The following is a 19,780-nucleotide window of genomic DNA, read 5'->3' as shown; positions in this document are numbered from 1 at the left end:
CTCTAAATCCTTGCATGAACGAAAAAATGTCTGACATCGAAATAAGTGTCCAAGGAATATAAAAACAACTGAAATCACTCAACAGAGGAAAGTCCACTGGACCTGATGGAATACCAATTTGATTCTACATAGAATACGCGAAAGAACTTGCCCCCCCTTCTACCAGCCATGTACCGCAAGTCTCTAAAGGAACAGAAGGTTCCAAATGATTGGAAAAAAGCACAGGTAGTTCCAGTTTACAAGAAGGGTCGTCGAGCAGATGCACAAAACTATAGACCTAAATCTCTGACATCAATCTGTTGTAGAATTTTAGAACATGTCTTTTGCTCGCATATCATGTCATTTCTGGAAACCAAGAATCTGCTCTGTAGGATTCATCATGGGTTCCGGAAACAGCGATTGTGTCAGACCCAACTCATTTTATTTGCTCATGAGACCCAGAAAATATTGGATACAGGCTTCCAGGTAGATGCCATTTTCCTTGACTTCCAGAAGGTGTTCGATACAGTTCCGCACTGTCACCTGTTAAACAGAGTAAGAGCCAATGAAATATCAGACCAGCTGTGTGGCTGGATTGAAGAGTTTTTAGCAAACAGAACATAGCATGTTGTTCTCAATCAAGAGACATCTACAGACGTTAGAGTAATCCGGCATGCCACAGGGGAGTGTTATGGGACCATAGCTTTTCTTAATATATATAAATTACCTAGTAGATAGTGTCAGCAGTTCCATGCAGCTTTTTGTGGATGATGCTGTAGTATACAGAGAAGTTGCAGCAATAGAAAATTGCAGCAAAATGCAGGAAGATCTGCAGCAGATAGGCACTTGGTGCAGGGAGTGGAAACTGACCCTTAACATAGACAAATGTAATGTACTGTGAATACATAGAAAGAAGAATCCTTTACTGTATGATTACATGATAGCGGAACAAACGCTGGTAGCAGTTACTTCTGTAAAATATCTGAGAGTATGTGTACAGAATGATTTGAAGTGGAATGATCATTGATCATACAAAATTAATTGTTGCTAAGGCAGGTGCCAGGTTGAGATTCATTGGGAGAGTCCTTAGAAAATGTAGTCAATCAACAAAGGAGGTGGCTTACAATACACTCGTTATACTTGAGTATTGCTCATCAGTGTGGGATCTGTACCAGGTCTGGTTGACAGAGGAGATAGAGAAGATCCAAAGAAGAGCAGCGCGTTTCATCACAGGGTTATTTGGTAAGCATGATAGCGTTACAGAGATGTTTAGCAAACTCAAGTGGCAAGCTTTGCAAGAGAGGCACTCTGCATTGCGGTGTAGCTTGCTGTCCAGGTTTTGAGAGGGTGCATTTCTGGATGAGGTATCGTATATATTGCTTCCCCCTACTTATACCTCCCGAGGAGATCACGAATGTAAAATTAGAGAGATATGAGCGTGCACGGAAGCTTTCCGGCAGTCGTTCTTCCCGTGAACCATACGCGACTGGAAAAGGAAAGGGAGGTAATGACACTGGCATGTAAAGTGCCCTCCGCCACACACCGTTGGGTGGCTTGTGGAGTATAAATGTAGATGTAGATGTACACCTGATAGAGGGGTCTGAATGTGCAAAACAAAGCTATCATCAAGTATGGGAATCTATCTTTCAAACAATGGAAACTCCAGGTTGGAATATCAAAATGGAAGGAAAAGATTGCTACCTACCATAAAAATGAAATGTTAAGTGGCAGACAGGCACAATTAAAAGACACATACACATTAGCTTTTGACCAAAGTTTTCGTCAGAAAAAGTAAGAGAAACCAACACATATTCATTCACACAAGCAAGCACACCTCACTCGTATGGCCGTCATCTCCAACACCTCAGACGAGAATAAAATTGTCATGTGGAATGGAAGGAGCAATCTTGAGAGGGTGAGTAAGGGGAAGGGATAGCAGTGTATGGATGGGGGGAGAGAAAAGTGCTGTCTGGCATAATGTGCAGGGACTAGACTGCCAACAGGTGCAGTGTTGGGAGTCTGTGGGGTAGGGAATGGAGTGAAAAAGGAGAAGAGTGGGGAAATATGGGTGTTGTGTTGGCAGAGGGCAGCACATAAAGAGGGTGGGATCACAGAGGGCATGAAAACTGTTGGGCAGTATGTTACCATAGACTGATGCCGGGATAATTTTGGGAGCAAAAAATGTGTTGTAATGATCACTTCCAAATGCGCAGTCCAGGAAAGCTTGAGGTGGACGGGAGGATCCAGGCAGCTCGGGAAGTGAAGCAGCCATTGAAATCAAGCACGCTAGGTTCAACGGCATGTTGTGCCACAGTACAGTCTACTTTGTTCTTGGCCACAGCTTGGCAGTGGCCGTTCATCATGGTAGACAGCTGTGAAATGATTTGTTTTGTTTCAGCAAGCCTAAAATTCCTATTTGTCAGAATTTACACACAAATTATGCTTTATTAAATAAATATTGGTAATATTGTATTCTCCTTCATTATAAATATCATTTATGACATTATTTATTGATGTTTCACATATTTTGCACTTATTGAAACTACTCAGCACCTGCAGAGTCATAGATTTTGAACATACAGTAGAACCCCTCTAATCCGTCACCTTCGAGACCGGGACCATGGTCGGAACGAACAAAAGGTAAGATTATCCAAAAAATCTAATATTTATTGCAGAAAATATAAAAGGACATTTAGTACAAAAAATAAATGATTTAAGAATTAAAAACGTCTATAGCAATATAAAAAGATGTCTTTTACTCAGTGTTAAACAATATAGTAACTGAAAATCGTCTACACACACTATAATATGTATTGGGTTACAGTACTGTACTGTACTTAATAACGTATAAATTATATATACTGTAAACTAAAAAATGTTTACAGCACTGTATATAAAAATATTTTTTTACAAAGAAATAAACTACTATATGTATAAACTAAAAAATTGATTATACTGTATGCATTGTTTTTACAGTAAAATCGAAAACAAATTATGTGGAAAAAAAGTCAGTGACACATTTTTGTTTAGCAGATGTTATTCTAGATTTAGATGCAGTGTCCCTCCATTTTTTTTATCCACACAACGTCCATTGGAGCTGAAGTTGGATTCTGCTCTATTTGTGGAAGGACGATGTCAAAAGCGTTTTTTGCATCGTTGTGTGAAACCCGGCTGAAGCTACAGTAATAATTACTGTAGAGAACACAGAATAAAGCAAACAATGACGTTTTCTAATCCAAACAAAGGGTAAAACTGCACAATAATGTACAGCATAACAATATGCACAGCAATAGACACCGCAATAATGGCCCAACAGGCATCCACTCACTGACAAGTCGTTACAGGCTCGCGAGCCTGAGCGTGGTCGGACTAACCGGAGTGACGGACCATCCAAGGTTGGATTAGAGGGGTTCTACTGTAGTGTTCCTTCAAACAGTAAAATAGTAATGTAACATTCTGCCCCATCTGTGTACAGTTCTGCCCAGAATACAGAAGTATTTGCCTTGAGCTGTACTTGATGGGCCTTAAGCTGGAGCTGAATAGAAGGATGGACAGCAAGTCTGTGAGCACAATTGACAAGCAGGAGATGAACATAAATCCAATTCTTGCATCAGTGTTTGGTAGACTGGCCAAGCTCTTCAATACCCAATGGCTTGTGAAACGTGAACTACTGCTGACAGCTTTCTCACTGCAACCTAACAAGCATTGGTTCAAGGAGCTTCTACTTGTGGCCAGGCTGTCGGGGAAGACTTGTAGTGCTAGAGGATGTACTGTGCCATTTTCTGACAGGTGTGTATGTTGTTGCTTTTTCAATTTATTTGTTACCACAAAAAGAATATTTTGATGAACTGATGATAGATTTTATGTTAAGACAAGGAGAGTCTAATAATATGGAGAATGGATCGATATGCAAATTGTAGCATGTTGTAGTGAAATACTTGGCATTTAGCAATAAAACTATTCAGTAGAACTACATTATACACCATAAACCAACTTTCACCACTCCAAAGTTAGTCAGTATTCCTATAGATAACTGAGAATAAATCAATCTTATTTGGGAATTTCCCTTTGTAAAATATTCCCCTCCAAAACACAAAATGAGACATCACACAACTGACACCATTAACCCAAATAATCAAGATGTGCAGTTGTTGATTTTTGTCACTAATTTTGTTATTATTGACTACTCCACATCTATGCAGTTAGGTTTTTGTGGGGTACTTAAAAGTAAATATTTGGAAAATCGCTTTGATGTAAGATATTTTTACTGTTAGTTCAATCACATTGTATTTAAACCCTGTAAATAAAACACAAGAAATGGGAATACTGCCTGACAATTGTTGACGATCAATTTTACTTTACACCCACAAATTTAGTTTCAATTGCCTTTCCATGAAAACTGCACTGAACTTCTTTCATCCTCTCAAAATAAATGAACTAACAACTAAAACAACAACCGTGTTATATGCCAGCTTATGAAATTTAACACAATAAATCATCCTCTACACTTGCAAGGTTCTTGTAACACACACACACATGCACACACAGTCACTTCTTCTCTCTCAAGAATTTCCACACTATTCTCGACCTCTCTCATCTGTTGCAATAGTTAACACACTGGGGTCACAGTTTGGTGGACAATGGTGCAAATCTGCATCCAGCCATCCAGATTTTTGTTTTGTGTGAATTTCATAAATCACTTCAGACAAATGTATTGATGATTCCTTTCAAAGGGCACAGCAGATTTCCTTCCCCATCCTTTAAAACATTCCAAGTTTATGCTCCATCTCTAATGATCTTGATATTGACAGATGTTAAATCCTAATCTTCCTTCCTTCCTATTCGTGAAATGTCAATAGTTGACTGCCAGTTGCTTTCATTTGTTTACTAGTGCTCCCCTCCAGTGGCAAAAACAGGTGTCATCCAAGAGTGACTTACAAATTTTTCATTCCATTTCATTGTATTACAAATGGCTACATGCAGTTATACATGAAGATATATGTACAGAAACAACACACAGCATCAAGTAAATTGAATTGAAGCAGAGTTTTCTACAGTGGTCAGTTGAATGTAGTTGGGTGGAGGACTTGATAACACTGCCTCAGCACATTGTTTCATTACTTTATTGATAAGCAATTTGACTACTCCAAAGGCAGCATCATCAGATTTGACTACTCCAGAGACAGCCTCATCGGATCCTACAATTATGTCTAATACGTCAGAAGGTAACTTAAAACAGTAAGAATAACATGGGATTATCTATCGACACACATCAGCCATGATTGCAACTCACAGATAAGCTTGGCCGAAGACTTTACAAGAAGAGAAAAGATCTGTTTATTTGCTGGTTAGAGAACATCAGTCAAAATCACTGTACAGAACTGATAGTAGACAACAGAGTATCAATGTGTAAACACACAGAAGCAATAAGCACTATGGGGAAAACAGTAGTCACCCCAGAATAAATCATGCAATATTGCATAATGTCACCTCTTTCTTTGACAATGAGCTCAGTTTTTTGAAGAAGTGAGTCCACAAGCTTCTTCATGTGTGCCACATCCAGGTGAAGACAGTAATGCTTAAATTCCACAGAGCCAATAGATTTCGGCAATATTAATTGCTGCATTTAATCCACTGTTCCAAATGGTCCCAGACATTTTCTGTTGGATTGAGATTGGATGATTTACAGGGCCGGTCAAGGTAGGATAGGAGTGTTTGTCAGACCAATATGCATGTTGCAGTCCTGTGACAATGGCTGTTGTTATCTTGGAAGACAAGAAGTGTGCACAGCATACCCACCGTAAAGATATGGAAGAAAGAGCAGTGCTTGGCCAACAAGAATATTGAAATAAATACTCTTGTACATGTTCATGATTGCCTGACTGAGTGGGTCCACATTATTGTTTGATTTCACATGAGTGTGACACACCATAGCTGTTTATTTGTTATATCATGTTTCATGTCGCTTCCAGGATTTGGGGAACCATGCCGTGCCCAGATCAAATCTGCGTGTTGGATTAGCAATGAGGGCCAGTGCTGGCCAGCCTGGATTGGTTTTTACGCAGTTTCACACATCCAGTTAGGTCAATATTAAGCTAGTGCCTTTGTCCTAGATTAGTTACATGATTCACTGACATTTAAAACACATTCTCACTCTTTCAAGTGCAGACAGGCGGAGTACACAAATTCTGTCCTGGGTGGACACAGGAAGGGCACCTGCCATCGTCTACCACTAACATTGCCAAATCCAGATTAACGTGCTGACCTCATGGGTATGTGGAATACGGCCAAGGGAAAAAAGAAAAATCTCTGAAGCAGAGCAACGTGCAAAGCAGTACTCAGTGAAGGCATGGCAGCTGTCTCTTTCCCTCCCCACCAGAAAAGAAAGTTATTATCTCCACAAACCAGATTTGCATCCTGCCTCACCATGCAGACAGACATGTCAGTTCAGTATTAGTTTGAAGCAAGCCAGAATATATGATCTATGTTGACTAGTCAGAACCATTTGTCATGAAAACTATAAATTATTTTAATTTTGCTGTAACTCTCTTTGAAATTGAAAATGCAAGATGGCTGTGGATTCCAAAATCTTGCTGTGGTAATACACCTTCAGTAAGTCCTGTTTTTTTCCTAGTTTTTTTTTTCAGAGTTAGTCTATTAAAATGAGGGCATAGAAAGTATTCATATATATCTAAAAATTACAAATCTCATACTAACAGTTCTCTGTCTTAAGTACATGCCAGTGCATAGCAGATATGTATTATACAAGGATGGTTCAGTAAGTCTGGTAAAAAAGCAAGAAAAATTGTTTGTTTTGTAAACAACTTACCAAACTTCTCAACATAGTCTCTTCTTAGAGATGTATGCTTAGTCCAGTGATCCGAAGCTTCTCAGCCCATCAGAAAAATAGGTTCTGTCAAACTCTGCAAAATATTCTTTGATTGCAAATATCACATCTGCATTAGATGAAAATTTCTTCTCAGCAAGCAAAGCCTGAATTTAGGGAACAGGAAGAGGTCACTTGGGGATAAGTCTGGAGAATGGGTTGGAAGAGGAACCAATTCAAAGCACAGTTCATGCACTTTTGTCATTGTTATTGCTGATGTGTATGATGGTGCATTATCATAGTGGAAGAGCACTGATCTTTTTTTCCCAACTGTGGTCTTTTTTCAGCCAATGCTAGCCTCAGATTATCTGACAATGAAGCGCAATAGGGACCAGTTATAGGTCTGCCTTTTTCCAGGTAATCTATGGTTATTATTCCATGGGGATCCTAAAAACAGTGGCCATCACATTGCCTGCTTATCAAATGGTCTTTGGCTTTTTCAGTGCATTTTCACCATCCTTGAGTCATTGCTTTGACTGCTGTTTAGGCACTTGGGTGTAATGATGGATCCAGATTTCTTCAACTGTCACAGACCAATGCAAAATGTCTTGCAGGTTGCAAATAAACACAACCAGACATTGTTTTAAAATGTTGTGCAAGATGTGCTTTTGGTTGACTGTAAGCAGTTGCGGCATCCAGCTTGCACACAACTTCTTCATAACTGATTCTCCATGCAGGATATTATGCACTCGCCCAGTTGAGATGCCCACAGTCTCAGCCATCTCATGAATTTTTATATGGTTGCCTTGCATTACCACATCATGGATTTTTTAATGTTTTTCTGTGCAGTACACTGTTCAAATTCTTTATGTGATCCTTGGAATAATGAGCTTACAAATCAAGAAAGTCCAATCCTTGGAATGATGAGCTTACCAACCAAGAAGGTGCAACAAAAATAATCCATCGTTCCATGGAAGTTTACCAGACTTAACAAACCACCCTTGTAAAAGGATAGTATTATTGTGTTTGGTGATTAACCAACACAGTTTTTCAATAGTTCTGAGTATTATGGTTAACTAATTTCGTTTCCTCCACCCCTCTCTCATCCATGAAACTAATATGGGTAATCTGACTTGCCACTCTTTCCCCTCCCCCATTGCCAAAAACTCAGCAACATTTACAGTCTCGTTTATGTCTTATCAATATCATGCAAGAGTTTATCTTTACTCCTTCCATTATTCTTACTAGTGAAACTTTTTTGTCAGTTTATGTATTATATGCATACTTAAAGAGTCTAAAGATGCTGCCTTTTGCGTAGCAAAACTGCCTATGAGTACAGTAATTATACTGCAGTCTAAGGTCATATCCTTGGGCCTTATTAATCCGTCAGTCATTGTACAATTCCAGGTCATGCCTGCTTTTGGAACTGAACACTCATATCAAATTGCAGTAGACTGCTGCATAGATATCAAGTTTTGTAACAGATTGTGAAAGGTGGTGATGGAGAAGCATGCTGTCACATGCAACTGTACAGAACAGAAGCTAAGCGCAAAAAGTGTTTTTAGGACTGGTTCAGATGATTTCAGGATGGAATGGCAACCGTTGATGATGGAGACCATTTGGGTCCACTATGAAGATGCATAACTAAAGATAACATCGATCAAAAGTGGAAAAAGATGCCGATGAAACATTAATGACTGTTCCTCGAGATTTATACCAGATAAACTGTGAATTGGGGTAAGTGAAAAGTCCACTCTCAATTTGTGGCATGCAGATTGAATGACCAGCAGATGGCTACTCACAAGAATACAGCTGAAGAATTTTTTGACTACATATGATGGAGATCCATTTTTCTTTGAACCACTGTGACAGGGAGTGACCGAGTGCTACTAGTTTGATAGCACTTGGGTGGCAAAGCATTGTGCTTCCTCTGCACAGAATAGTTCCTCTGGAACTGAATAGAATAGAATGTTAATTGAACTTCTGTTGTTTTCTATACAATTGGTCGCACACAGGAGGATTACATTGTATTTGGTAAAGACATATATTTAAACAGTAATGACATAGACTAACACATAAAGAAAAGTACTCATATAAAAAATTTTAAAAATGGTGTACCTATACATTTTATATTATTATACATATTATAAATTAAAGACCCCACCTTAATTTATTCTGTTGTTAAGGTACCTTAACTTATTCTGTATGTTCAGGCTACTCATAGGAACTACGGTACTGTAAAGGACCTTGGTACGGTTTTCAATGGTAGGTAGATTCAAGGAAAGGTTTGTGTGTATGATTTATTACCACTAAATAATGATGAGGCTCTGATACAGGTATTATTACCTGTTCCATATACACTACTCAAAAAATTGTTTCTTTTGCAAAACTATGTAATTGTTTCTCATTGTGAAGCATAAGTTTGAAATTTGGCCCAAAGATGTTTACAACATTTGTCTGTAATGATTATAAAATGTGGTGCCCTGTAACATCACCATGGGCTCGGCAACATTTCAAAAAGCAAAATTAATTTAAGGTTGGGTAATGATGTCACATACACCACCATTCAGAATCAACATGCAAGCAGTCCCACCTAAGAGGTGTCAAAAGGATTGCCTGCCTTCAGATGCTAGAACAGCCCTGAGGCACCACTCAGCTTAATGGATTTCAATGTCTCTGACAAGTACATTTTTAATGTGCTCAACAAAGGTGCTTGGGTGGCACCAAAGGTGTTGTTGAACTGAGATTTCTTAGAGGGACCCTGTGTCATTTTATTCATGCGTGTCTTAATATATCACTTCTCCATTATCACACTACAGGAGGGCACCAAACAGGATGGCTGGAACCATAAACACCCTTTGCTGTCTTGGATCACATTCAAATTTTGTTGAGTGCTTTGGAATTGTCCCTAGTAATTCAGTCTAGTACATTAGAGAAAAAATTGGAGTTGCACTATGCTTCATAGGGATCAGATCACATTCAGTGGGTTTGCAGCCCTAAGATGTTCATAGAGTAATACTGAATCATCTGGGGCTGTCAAAGGTGTCAAATGTTGTCAAGAATGTCATACTGTTACTCATCCATCGTGAACTTTTTTTTCTGTGAAAGGTGTAGGAATCAATACCCCAATGAAAAGGTGGTTTCATTGACCCTTTATGCCAGCTTCTGAGGGCTTTTCATGTTGATTTTGAGCAGTGGTGCATCTGAAATGTTATCCTCTTCCAACCATAAGAAAACTGCATGATTTCAACACTAGGTGTCTTACTTTTGACCTCCATCACAGACATGTAGAAAGAAGTGTTGAAATGTGGGGTAAAAGGAGGTGTGATGAGCTTCTAATCATGTATCCACAATCGTGTTGGCAGAATTGTCCACGAAATTCAGTGCCAATGTCACTCCCCCTCCCTCAACACCTATCTATTTGAAATGTTGCTGAGCCCGAGGGTGACACTTCAGGATGCCATGCTTTCGCACAATTACAGTGGAAAGTTGTAGACACCTTTGAGCCAAATTTTGAACTTATGCTTCACAATGGGAGACAATTAAAAAAGGGTTCCACAAAAGTGGCAATTTTTTAAATTTTGAATGGTGTATAATAGGTGTTTGGAGTGACATCTCATGGCAGTGATGGGAGCAACAAGCTGGTCAGTTGCAGAGGAGGTGGCATCTGGTAGGAAGAGTGGTAAACAGCCACTGCAACTCCAGAAAATATCATATCTCATAATTTGACAAGATACTATGTCACTGCAACTCCAGAAAACATTATATATCATAGTCTGACCAGACAGACACTGTGTCAGACGGGGTGGTATAGTAGTAAACCAAAACCAAAAGGTTGCGGAATTAAATCCTGGGTGCGATAAGAATTTTTCATCAATCCTTTCAACCTAGCATTCATCTCTCAATGATGTTGAGATTCACCTGAAGCGAACCCTGATTAAAATTTCACAGAAAAATGTAGGCCGTCTTTCACTGGTTGGGTAACTGGGGTGGGCTATGGGCTCGAAAGTCAGTCGAAGTGGTGCCCAGTTGAAAGAGCTGCATAAGGCCTTTGTACTTCATGAAATTATTATTACCAGAATCTATATATTTCTTCTTGTTCTAACTATGCAGGGTGAACATTAATATAACAGACAAACTGCAGGGACAGGTTCCTGGCTGGAAACGGAGGAAATAAAGACCTATGAACACGTGTCCAGAAATTGATGCTGTGCCTGCAATGACAGCAAATCAACTCGGAACACAGTAAGAGCTACATCTCATCCACATAGCAACAGATATTCAAAGTAGCCTCCATGTGATGCAGTGCATGCATTAGCACATTGGTAAAGAGGACTGATGACAGAAATCCCATAATTGTGATGGTCTGTTGCAAAAACCATCAACAAAATCCTTCCTGTAGAGGAAAAGCTGCTGTGATAATCCTTGTGCTCATTGTAGGTGATAGGGATAGTAGCGGTTGTAATGTAGCTCACACATGATCATACTTTGGCTTACACCATGTTGCTGGTCCACTTTGCTGGATCTACTAGGGTTTGTCTCAATATCCTGTGGAACCCAGTCCTTCAGATATAGTGTACACACAGTCCACTGCCTTCGTGCATGTTTTGTCTGAAAGGACCCCAAAAAGGGCTTGAAATGTATGTGAATGTTCTTTTTTTTTTTGTATAGCTGCCCTGCCTCTCAACCATTTCCATCTGGCTGCTCACGCACAAACACCATCTCAGTGAGTTCCTGACCTGAATACCATACCATTCTGATGCTTACAGTATGCTGCATCAACCACACAGCATTCAACACACAAGGAACACATGGCACATGGTCAGGAATTTTCATTTGTCATCACCATTTACCGTGGCAATGGTCATTTCCAGACACTTGTTCATCGGATCTTTTTTCCTCCATTTCCTGTCAGGAACACATCCCTGCAGTTTGTCACTTTAATTAGCATTCACCCAATATCTATGCATATACTGGTGTGCAAAACTGAAGGGCAAAAGTAACTTTTGCATGTTGTGTCACTGCAAAGTAACATAGCGTAATGAAACTTGGATGGTACATAGAAAGAAATGCCATATGAGGGCATGTCTAGCATTGTAAACCTTGATCATTTTGGCGATCCATATGCATGAGGGGGCACAATGTTGCATTGGCATACTGACCTCCAAAACTTCGAACGTGGTATACTCTCAAGTCAGTGGTATTCTGGTACTGTACTCCTTTCCCATGTGTGTCTTTTTAGGATTGAATTCTGCCCTGACTTCATTTTTTTTATGATAATGCATGACCACATTGAATAGTGCAGGTGGAAGAGTTCTTGGAAGGAGAGGGTATTCAGTGAATGGACTGGCCTACCCATTGTCCTGTGCCTTAAATCCCATTGAGCATGTGCAGAATATGATGGGGAGAAGTATTACTGCACATCCACAAGAACCGATGACCATCCAGCAGTCATTCCACACTGCTGGATAAATGGAACACCCTACCACAATACCTTCTTACCAACCTTTCAGACAGTGTGGAGCAAATAGCAGTGTGTGCATTGCTATCTGTGCTGACCACACACCTTGCTAAGAACTGGGTCCTGCCTTTTGTAATGTCTGGGGGACCATCATGAGTCATGGTGACATCATTTCAGTTCGTCTCGTTGCATACTTGTTTCACTTACACTCTGTACTTCACTGTAGCAGTTCTTTGTATGTATGGTCCAAGTTTCATCGGGCTGTGTTACTTCGCAGTGACAGAACATGCAAAAGTTATATTCATACTTAAGTTTTTCACACCAATGGTTATAAATTGAAATCCCTCACCACAGTTTCTGTCTTTATGTTCAGCCTAATCTCAGGAACTACTGTAGGGATTCTGATACAGTGTCCACTAAGAGAGAGAATGTTTCATGAAAAAGTCCTCTGTGTGTAATTTATTTTTATGAAAAAGGTATTACGTGTGTAATTTATTATGCTACATGAGTCAAAGTGTCCAGCCTTAGATACTTAGTGCTACCTGTATGAAACCGGGATGAGTCACTAGTACAAAATAAATTAAGTGATAGGTCAATGGGGATGAATATTACGCTACACCAGTCAAAGGGTCCACCGTAGATAATTAGCCCTACCCTTATGAAACCAGGGTGAGTTGCTAGTACAAAATAAATTAAGTGAGTGGATCGATGGAGATGAAATCGCTGAAGATGCACTGACATAAAATGATATCAGCGCAAACGATTTACATATGCTGAACCTGCAATCTGATGAATATGTGGTGACAATTGGCAAATTGTGACAGACTAGCTCTCGCATCCAGATTTCCTGCTTACTGCAAGCAGTCTCCTTAACCAGTAGGCTATCTGAACACATGTCCAGGCCTGACTCAAACTTTGATTTTCACTGATGTTTCCACCAGTGATATCCATACACTACCATTAGTGGTTTCCCACTGGGTGTGTGAGAATGGTGTCAGTGGGGAATGTCACTTGGGGTATTCAGATGTTCTGCTTAGACAGATTCAGTTTAGCATCTCAGTATTGCAGATCCAACATGGAGAGGGGTGGAACAGTGATTTATGTCAGAAATAATGTAGTATTTAGAACTCCTGATGTAAGCAAATTTTGTATTGAGCTGCACTTTGAAGTGTGTGGTGTAGAAATGGCAACAAATAGTGTATCAGTAGTCATATTATCAATTTATAGAGCACCTGCAGGGAATCTTGGAATCTTTCTCAAACAGATTGAAGCAATGTCATCAAAATTGTACAGAAAAAACATTTCAGTCATAATACTAGGCGACTTTAATGTAAATTTCCTTAATGAAAGTTATGACAAAATGGAACGGAGCCACTAATGAGCTGTTACAATCTAATACAAGTAGTTGAATTTCCCACTAGGGTAACTGACCACTCCAATACTCCAATTGATAATGTGTTTGTTGATAAGTCTAGGCACAGTAGCTTGACAGTCAGTCAAGTCCTAAATGGGCTGTAAGACCATGATGCTATACTTCTGACAATCCCCCATTCAAATCTTAGTGGAAAACCAAAAGCTATCTGGAAAAATGTGAGACCAATAAATAAAGAAACAATGTAGACATACAGGCAGAAGCTACAGTAGTAGACTGGTCTGAAGTATTCAACTCAGCAGATGTCAACATAAAATTTAATGTATTTATTAATTTAACATCAAATCTTTTTGAGGAGGTGCTTCCAAATAAAAGATTCAGAGAAAATCAATGTAACCCTGCATTTAAGCCATGGATTACCCAGGGCATCAAACTTTCATGTAAAACAAAAAGAGAATTGTATGCCTCAGCCAAACAGTCTAACAATACTGCAGTGATGGGGCAATATAAAGTGTACTCTAAGACATTAAGGAAGGTGATCCAGAAATGTAAAAGCACGTATCTAAAAAAGGAAATTGACAAATCAAATAACAAAATGAGAACCATATGGAAATATGTTAAAAGCGAGACGGGGAAAAGCCAATCTGCCATAGAAGTGATTAGCTTAAGAACTGGGAGCCTTTCGGTGGATGCTCCCGAAATGGTGGCTAATATCTTTAACAATCATTTCCTAATAGTCACCAACCAAATGGGATGCCAGGGTTCTGTAAAGAAAGCTACAGAATACTTGCACAACACCTTAAATAACAAAATAGATGAGATGCAGCTTCGAAAAACTACGGTGATAGAATTAGAAAAAATAATTATGTCTTTAAAATGTAAAAATTCTGCTGGAGCTGACAACATTTCCAGCAAGTTACTGAAATACTGTTGTAAAGAAATAAGTACAGTCCTCTGCCATATTAGTAATTCGTCATTGGAAGATGGTGTTTTTCCTGACAGGTAAAGTATGGGCTTATACGACCAATTTATAAAAAGGGAGGAAAGACTGAGGCTACAAACTATCGACTGACTCTCAGTTTTCTCCAAGGGACTACAGAAAGTGATGCACAACAGAATGGTTGAGCATCTTAGTAAATATAACATCCTCAACAGTAGCCAGTTTGGCTTTCAGGAAGGGGTATCAACTGTGGATGCAATACATGCCTTTGTTGACAATGTTATGGAAGCCATAAATAATAATATAATGACAGTTGGAATATTTTGTGACCTGTCGAAAGCTTTTGACAGTGTAAGTCACCAAATTCTCTTGAGTAAAGCCAAGACCCTAGGAATGGGTGGAACCGTGGGCACATGGCTTGAATCCTATCTGTGTGGTAGAAAGCAGAAAGTAATCATGGAAGGACTGGATGGTAGGCAGGTATCTTCAGAATGGGGCTCCATTACTGCAGGAGTACCTCAAGGCTCAGTATTGGGCCAACTGTTCTTTCTAATATTTATAAATGACTTAGCACTATATACAGAATATGGGAAAATACTCATGTTTGCTGATGACACCACTTTTATCAGTTAATAATCTCTCAGGGAATGTGTCAAATGAGGCTGCGAATAAAGCTTTTGCAGATTTGACAAACTGGTTTGAAACCAATGGCCTTACAGTCAACCTAAAAAAGACAAATTACATTCATTTCTCTTCTAACACAAATGTTACTAATGAAATGAAATGGACCTAAAAATGGGTGAGCACGAGATTTTGAAGGTTGTGGGTCTGCATATAGATAGCAAAATGAAGTGCCACCACCATATTCCAAGATCTGTGCAAAAGGCTAAGCTCAGCAACGTTTTCCTTAAGAATAATTTCAGACACTAGGGAAATGAGCACAATAAAAACTGCATATTTTGGCTATTATAAACTTCCAACTCTTTTTTAAGTTTTACTTCCTTATATTTTAAATTGTTCCTCTCTCACAACAATAGGTCCCCATATGTATGAGGGTAATCCCAAAAGTAAGGTCTCCTATTTTTTGTAAGTACATAGACCTGTTTATTTCTACAATGATTTACATCAGTTTACAGCTTGAATATTTTGCTATTTTTCGACATAATCACCATTTCTGTCGATACATTTTTGTAGACGCTGTGGCAGCTTTCGTATGCCCATGTCATACCAGCTCGCTGCCATGCCTTTAAGAAAGTTTTGAACCTTTTCTTTCACCTCGTCATTGGAGCTGAATCACTTTCCGGCCAAATGTTCTGTTAACCTAGGGAACAGGTGATAGTCACTGGGCGCCAAATCAGGACTATAAGGTGGACGGGTGATTATGTTCCACAGAAACTGTTGCAGGAGAGCAATGGTTTGCTGAGCGATGCGTGGGTCAGCATTGTCATGGAGAATATGTACGTCCTTGCTCAACATTCCTCTTCTCCATTTCTGAATTGCCCATTTGAGTTGTTTCAGAGTCTAACAGTACCTGTCAGTATTAATTGTGGTCCCAGTGATTCAGCTCAAATGATGAGATGAAAGAAGAGGTTCATAACTTTCTGAACAGCATGGCGGTGAGCTGGTATGACATGGGCATACAAAAACTGCCACAGTGTCTACAAAAATGCACTGACAGAAATGGTGATTATATCGAAAAATAGCTATATGTTCAAGATGTAAACTGATGTAAACCATTGTAGAAATAAACAGGTCAACGTACTTATATAAAAAAAAAAAAAACAACAGGAGACCTTACTTTTGGGATTACCCTTGTACAGTTTGAAATAGTCTTAAACTTCCAACACAATATTATTCATGTGACCCGTAGGTCGTACATCAAAGTCCAACATCAAAAAAAAAAATTTTTTTTCCCTCCCCATTGTTGGTGGCCCTCTTACTCCAAGCCGTCCATGACACTGCCAACTCAAATAGAGTGTCAAAGCATATCTGTATCCTTGTACAGCATGTGAGTAGCACTCATTTCCTGACAACTTGCCGCTGCTGTAGTTGTCACTGTTCACATACCCTCTGTACAAACATGCGCTGGGTTGCATAGCATCTGCTCCTATTTTCTATATCATATACCATGCTCATCTGTAACTGCTACTAATATTAATAGTGGAGCAGGGTATGCTTTGTAATGCTGTATTACACTACATGTGATTCATTACTCTAGATCACTCGTTTCCAGTCATCCACTGTCCAGTGACATTGTGCATTACACCACCTCAAGCATTACTTAGTATAGATTGCATAAATTTGTGTTTAACCATTGTATGCCATTCTTTTAAACTCACTACACACAATCATTGTACTAGTTGCTCTGTTCGTTGGTAGGATACTGGAAATATACAGCCAATCTACAAAGGAGATTACTTTCAAAGTATTCGTGAATTCCATCCCGGAATATTGTTCAAGTGTGTGGGGCCAAATAAAACATGTTGAATTTATACCAAAAAGGGTGGCACAAATCTAACAGGTTTACCTAACCCATGGCAGGGAAAAATGAATGGGCAGACAAAGATAATGGCAATTATCATTTGAAAGGCTACTTACAAAGCTTCAGGAACCAGTGAGGAATCTAGGAATATACTACAGATCCCTATGTATCCCTTCATTATGTACCAGGATACTAGATTAGACTAATTATAGCAAGCAGAGAGGCATTTAAGCTGTCTCTTTTCCTGCATTTTGAAACAGTTTAAACCAGTATTTCATCTTATATTTTATTTTATTTCATCTTCATTGAGCCCTTCATTTTGTTTCAGTACATTTAAATAATTTCATATACAAAACATTTTTTAAAAATGTTCCACATTTTTGCACTTGATAGTACAGATCAAAACTAAAAACAAATATTCATAAACACATATCTAGAAATAAATACTTGTTGAGATACAGACCACTCTTTTCTGTGACACCTGTTTGTGTTTTGACACTAAAGAAGATGCATGAGGTATGTGCATATTGTTGGTGGGTACATAGTACACAACCAGCCCCATAGTAAGAAATCTAGAGGATTAATGGCAAGTAAATGGTGAGGTCATGATATTGTACTTTTGTAAAGAGTCCATCACTCTGTCATTATGATGCATGGAAAATGAGGTGGTGTCCCATCACAAATAAACCATATCTGCTGATCCTCTGTAATGGAGTGTATTATTTGAGCACAAAAATTAGTGATAAATAGATCCATTTAATTTTTGTGATAAAGAATATGGTCCTTTAAGTCCATTACCCATAATAATACCCCCCCCCCCCCCCCCCCACACACACACACACACACTTCTAGAGTCGCTCAAGAATTTGTATCTGCACACAAGGTATTTTGGTGGTAATTTTGTATCCCACTATGTGTGAATCCTGCGTCTTTGCAAGCTCTCTTATAATTAATAGGCAGAACTGTAATCTGGCACGGTAATCCTGAGGCCTTCGAGCCTGCATTTATTGTGAATGATATGGATAAAGTTAACTATCTGTACAGAGTTGACTATACAAAATCTTGTTTTATGCCTTCAGCAGCTCCAGTTCTTTGCATAATAATTTCAGGATCTTCCTCTACTTGCATCATCTCCAAACACTGTTGGCTTAACAGTATCAGAATACCATATCTAACAATGGAAATTCCAGGTAGGAATATCAACAGTGTAGGAAAAGATAGATTGCTACTTACTGTAAAGATGACATGTTAAGTTGTAGATAGGCCCACTTAAAACATGCTACATGAAGCTTTCAGCCACAGCTTTCATCAGAAAAAGAGAAACACACACTCTTACAGAGAATAACATATCTGCCATTTCTCAAGTGGAATAAAAGGATTCAGTTTCACTGTTTACGTTGTTCAAATTCTATGGAATGACTAATCTTCTTCTGGTTACAACACAACCTCAAAACAACATGTATGGAATGTCTGATGAAGGAAACAGTTGTAAGAGCTATGCCTAAAAATAGTATCACAGTTAGAGGACTAAGTACAGAGACAAACACCACTAATACGGAGTGAGCAATGACTGCGAATAGGAAGGCATGCTACACCTCTTGTGAAGCTTAATGTCCTGGAAAGTCACCTATATTAATCTTATATCCAGTCTTCTTTAGACATTCTCTTTTTATTTTGCTGGACATTTGTTAAAGAAATTACACAACACTGCAGCAAATGATTTTCAATTTCTTCACGTTTATTGCAACATAAAATTCCCAACGATATATCGCGCTTGGAGATTATCTTTGAACACTCAGACTAGCCGCATGAGAGAATGTTCTGTTTTGATGCAGGACAGTACAGGGTTCCATGTTCTTGTGAGAGGAAATCCATTTTCTCTATTAATCAAATTATCTGCCAACCTCATTTCAGTTGCCTCTTGGTAAACACTGTTCCAAAAACTGGAAGTGTTGGCAACTATTACACTTCCATCAAATTTCATCGCATTTCCATCGTTTAAGAAATGTTCTGCTACCATCGATTTTTCTGGCCGTTGTAGCCTCATATGACGGTGATGTTCAATGCACCTGCTCTGAACTGTGTGAATCGAGCAACCAGTATAAGCCTACCACATTGACAAATTTTATATATGCCACTCTTTCTAAGTCCCAAGCCATCTTTCACAGAGCTGAGCAGTGCCGTAATCTTGGGAGGTGGATGGAACACACTCTTAATGTTAAAACTTCTTAAAAAGTCATACGGTTTTCTGGGACAAAGAGTTCACCGAATGGCGACAACACTGATTGGTACCTGCATGCTAAGGGTTGCCATCCAGTGGCATCCTTAGGACTCTGGTACTCAGAGCATATGCCCTTTATGATGCAGACAGTTTAACCCAAGAATTTGCACATTTGATGGCTGTTTTTAAGGAAGTGGTTACTCTGAGGAGAAGGTTCATTGGGCTGTGGCATCTGGACCGTCCATAGAGTTGCATGAAGAGGACCAGGACTGTCCTCAGAGATGCATGAAGAGGACCAAAGATCTATGGCCTTATTCCTCATGCTGGTTAAAGTATCATTTGAGATTGGAAGAATTTTAAGGAGTTTTAACTTTAAACATGTGTTTCATCCACCTTCCAAGATTAGGGCACTAATCAGCTCTGTGAAAGAAGACTTGAGGCTTAGGAAGCCTGGCATATATAAAATTCTGTGTCAGTTTTGGGAGGCTTACATTGGCCA

General features: G+C 39.1%; 1 protein-coding gene across 6 annotated transcripts in view; it reads left to right on the top strand.

Annotated features, from left to right (window-relative positions):
* The window catches only part of LOC126291728 (uncharacterized), a 200,238-nt gene that overhangs the window by 167,103 nt on the left and 13,355 nt on the right, over window positions 1–19,780 (top strand). For all 6 annotated transcript variants that reach the window (XM_049985397.1, XM_049985400.1, XM_049985395.1 and 3 more), the window contains one exon: window positions 3,455–3,768. In XM_049985397.1, the coding sequence (XP_049841354.1) occupies window positions 3,455–3,768 (314 nt within the window). The remainder of the gene's footprint in view (window positions 1–3,454; window positions 3,769–19,780) is intronic.

This window comes from Schistocerca gregaria, chromosome 9 (assembly GCF_023897955.1).
Source record: "Schistocerca gregaria isolate iqSchGreg1 chromosome 9, iqSchGreg1.2, whole genome shotgun sequence".
Lineage (NCBI taxonomy): Eukaryota > Metazoa > Arthropoda > Insecta > Orthoptera > Acrididae > Schistocerca > Schistocerca gregaria.
The sequence above is the reverse complement of the archived record's forward strand: the minus strand, read 5'-3'. Positions and strand labels throughout refer to the sequence as shown.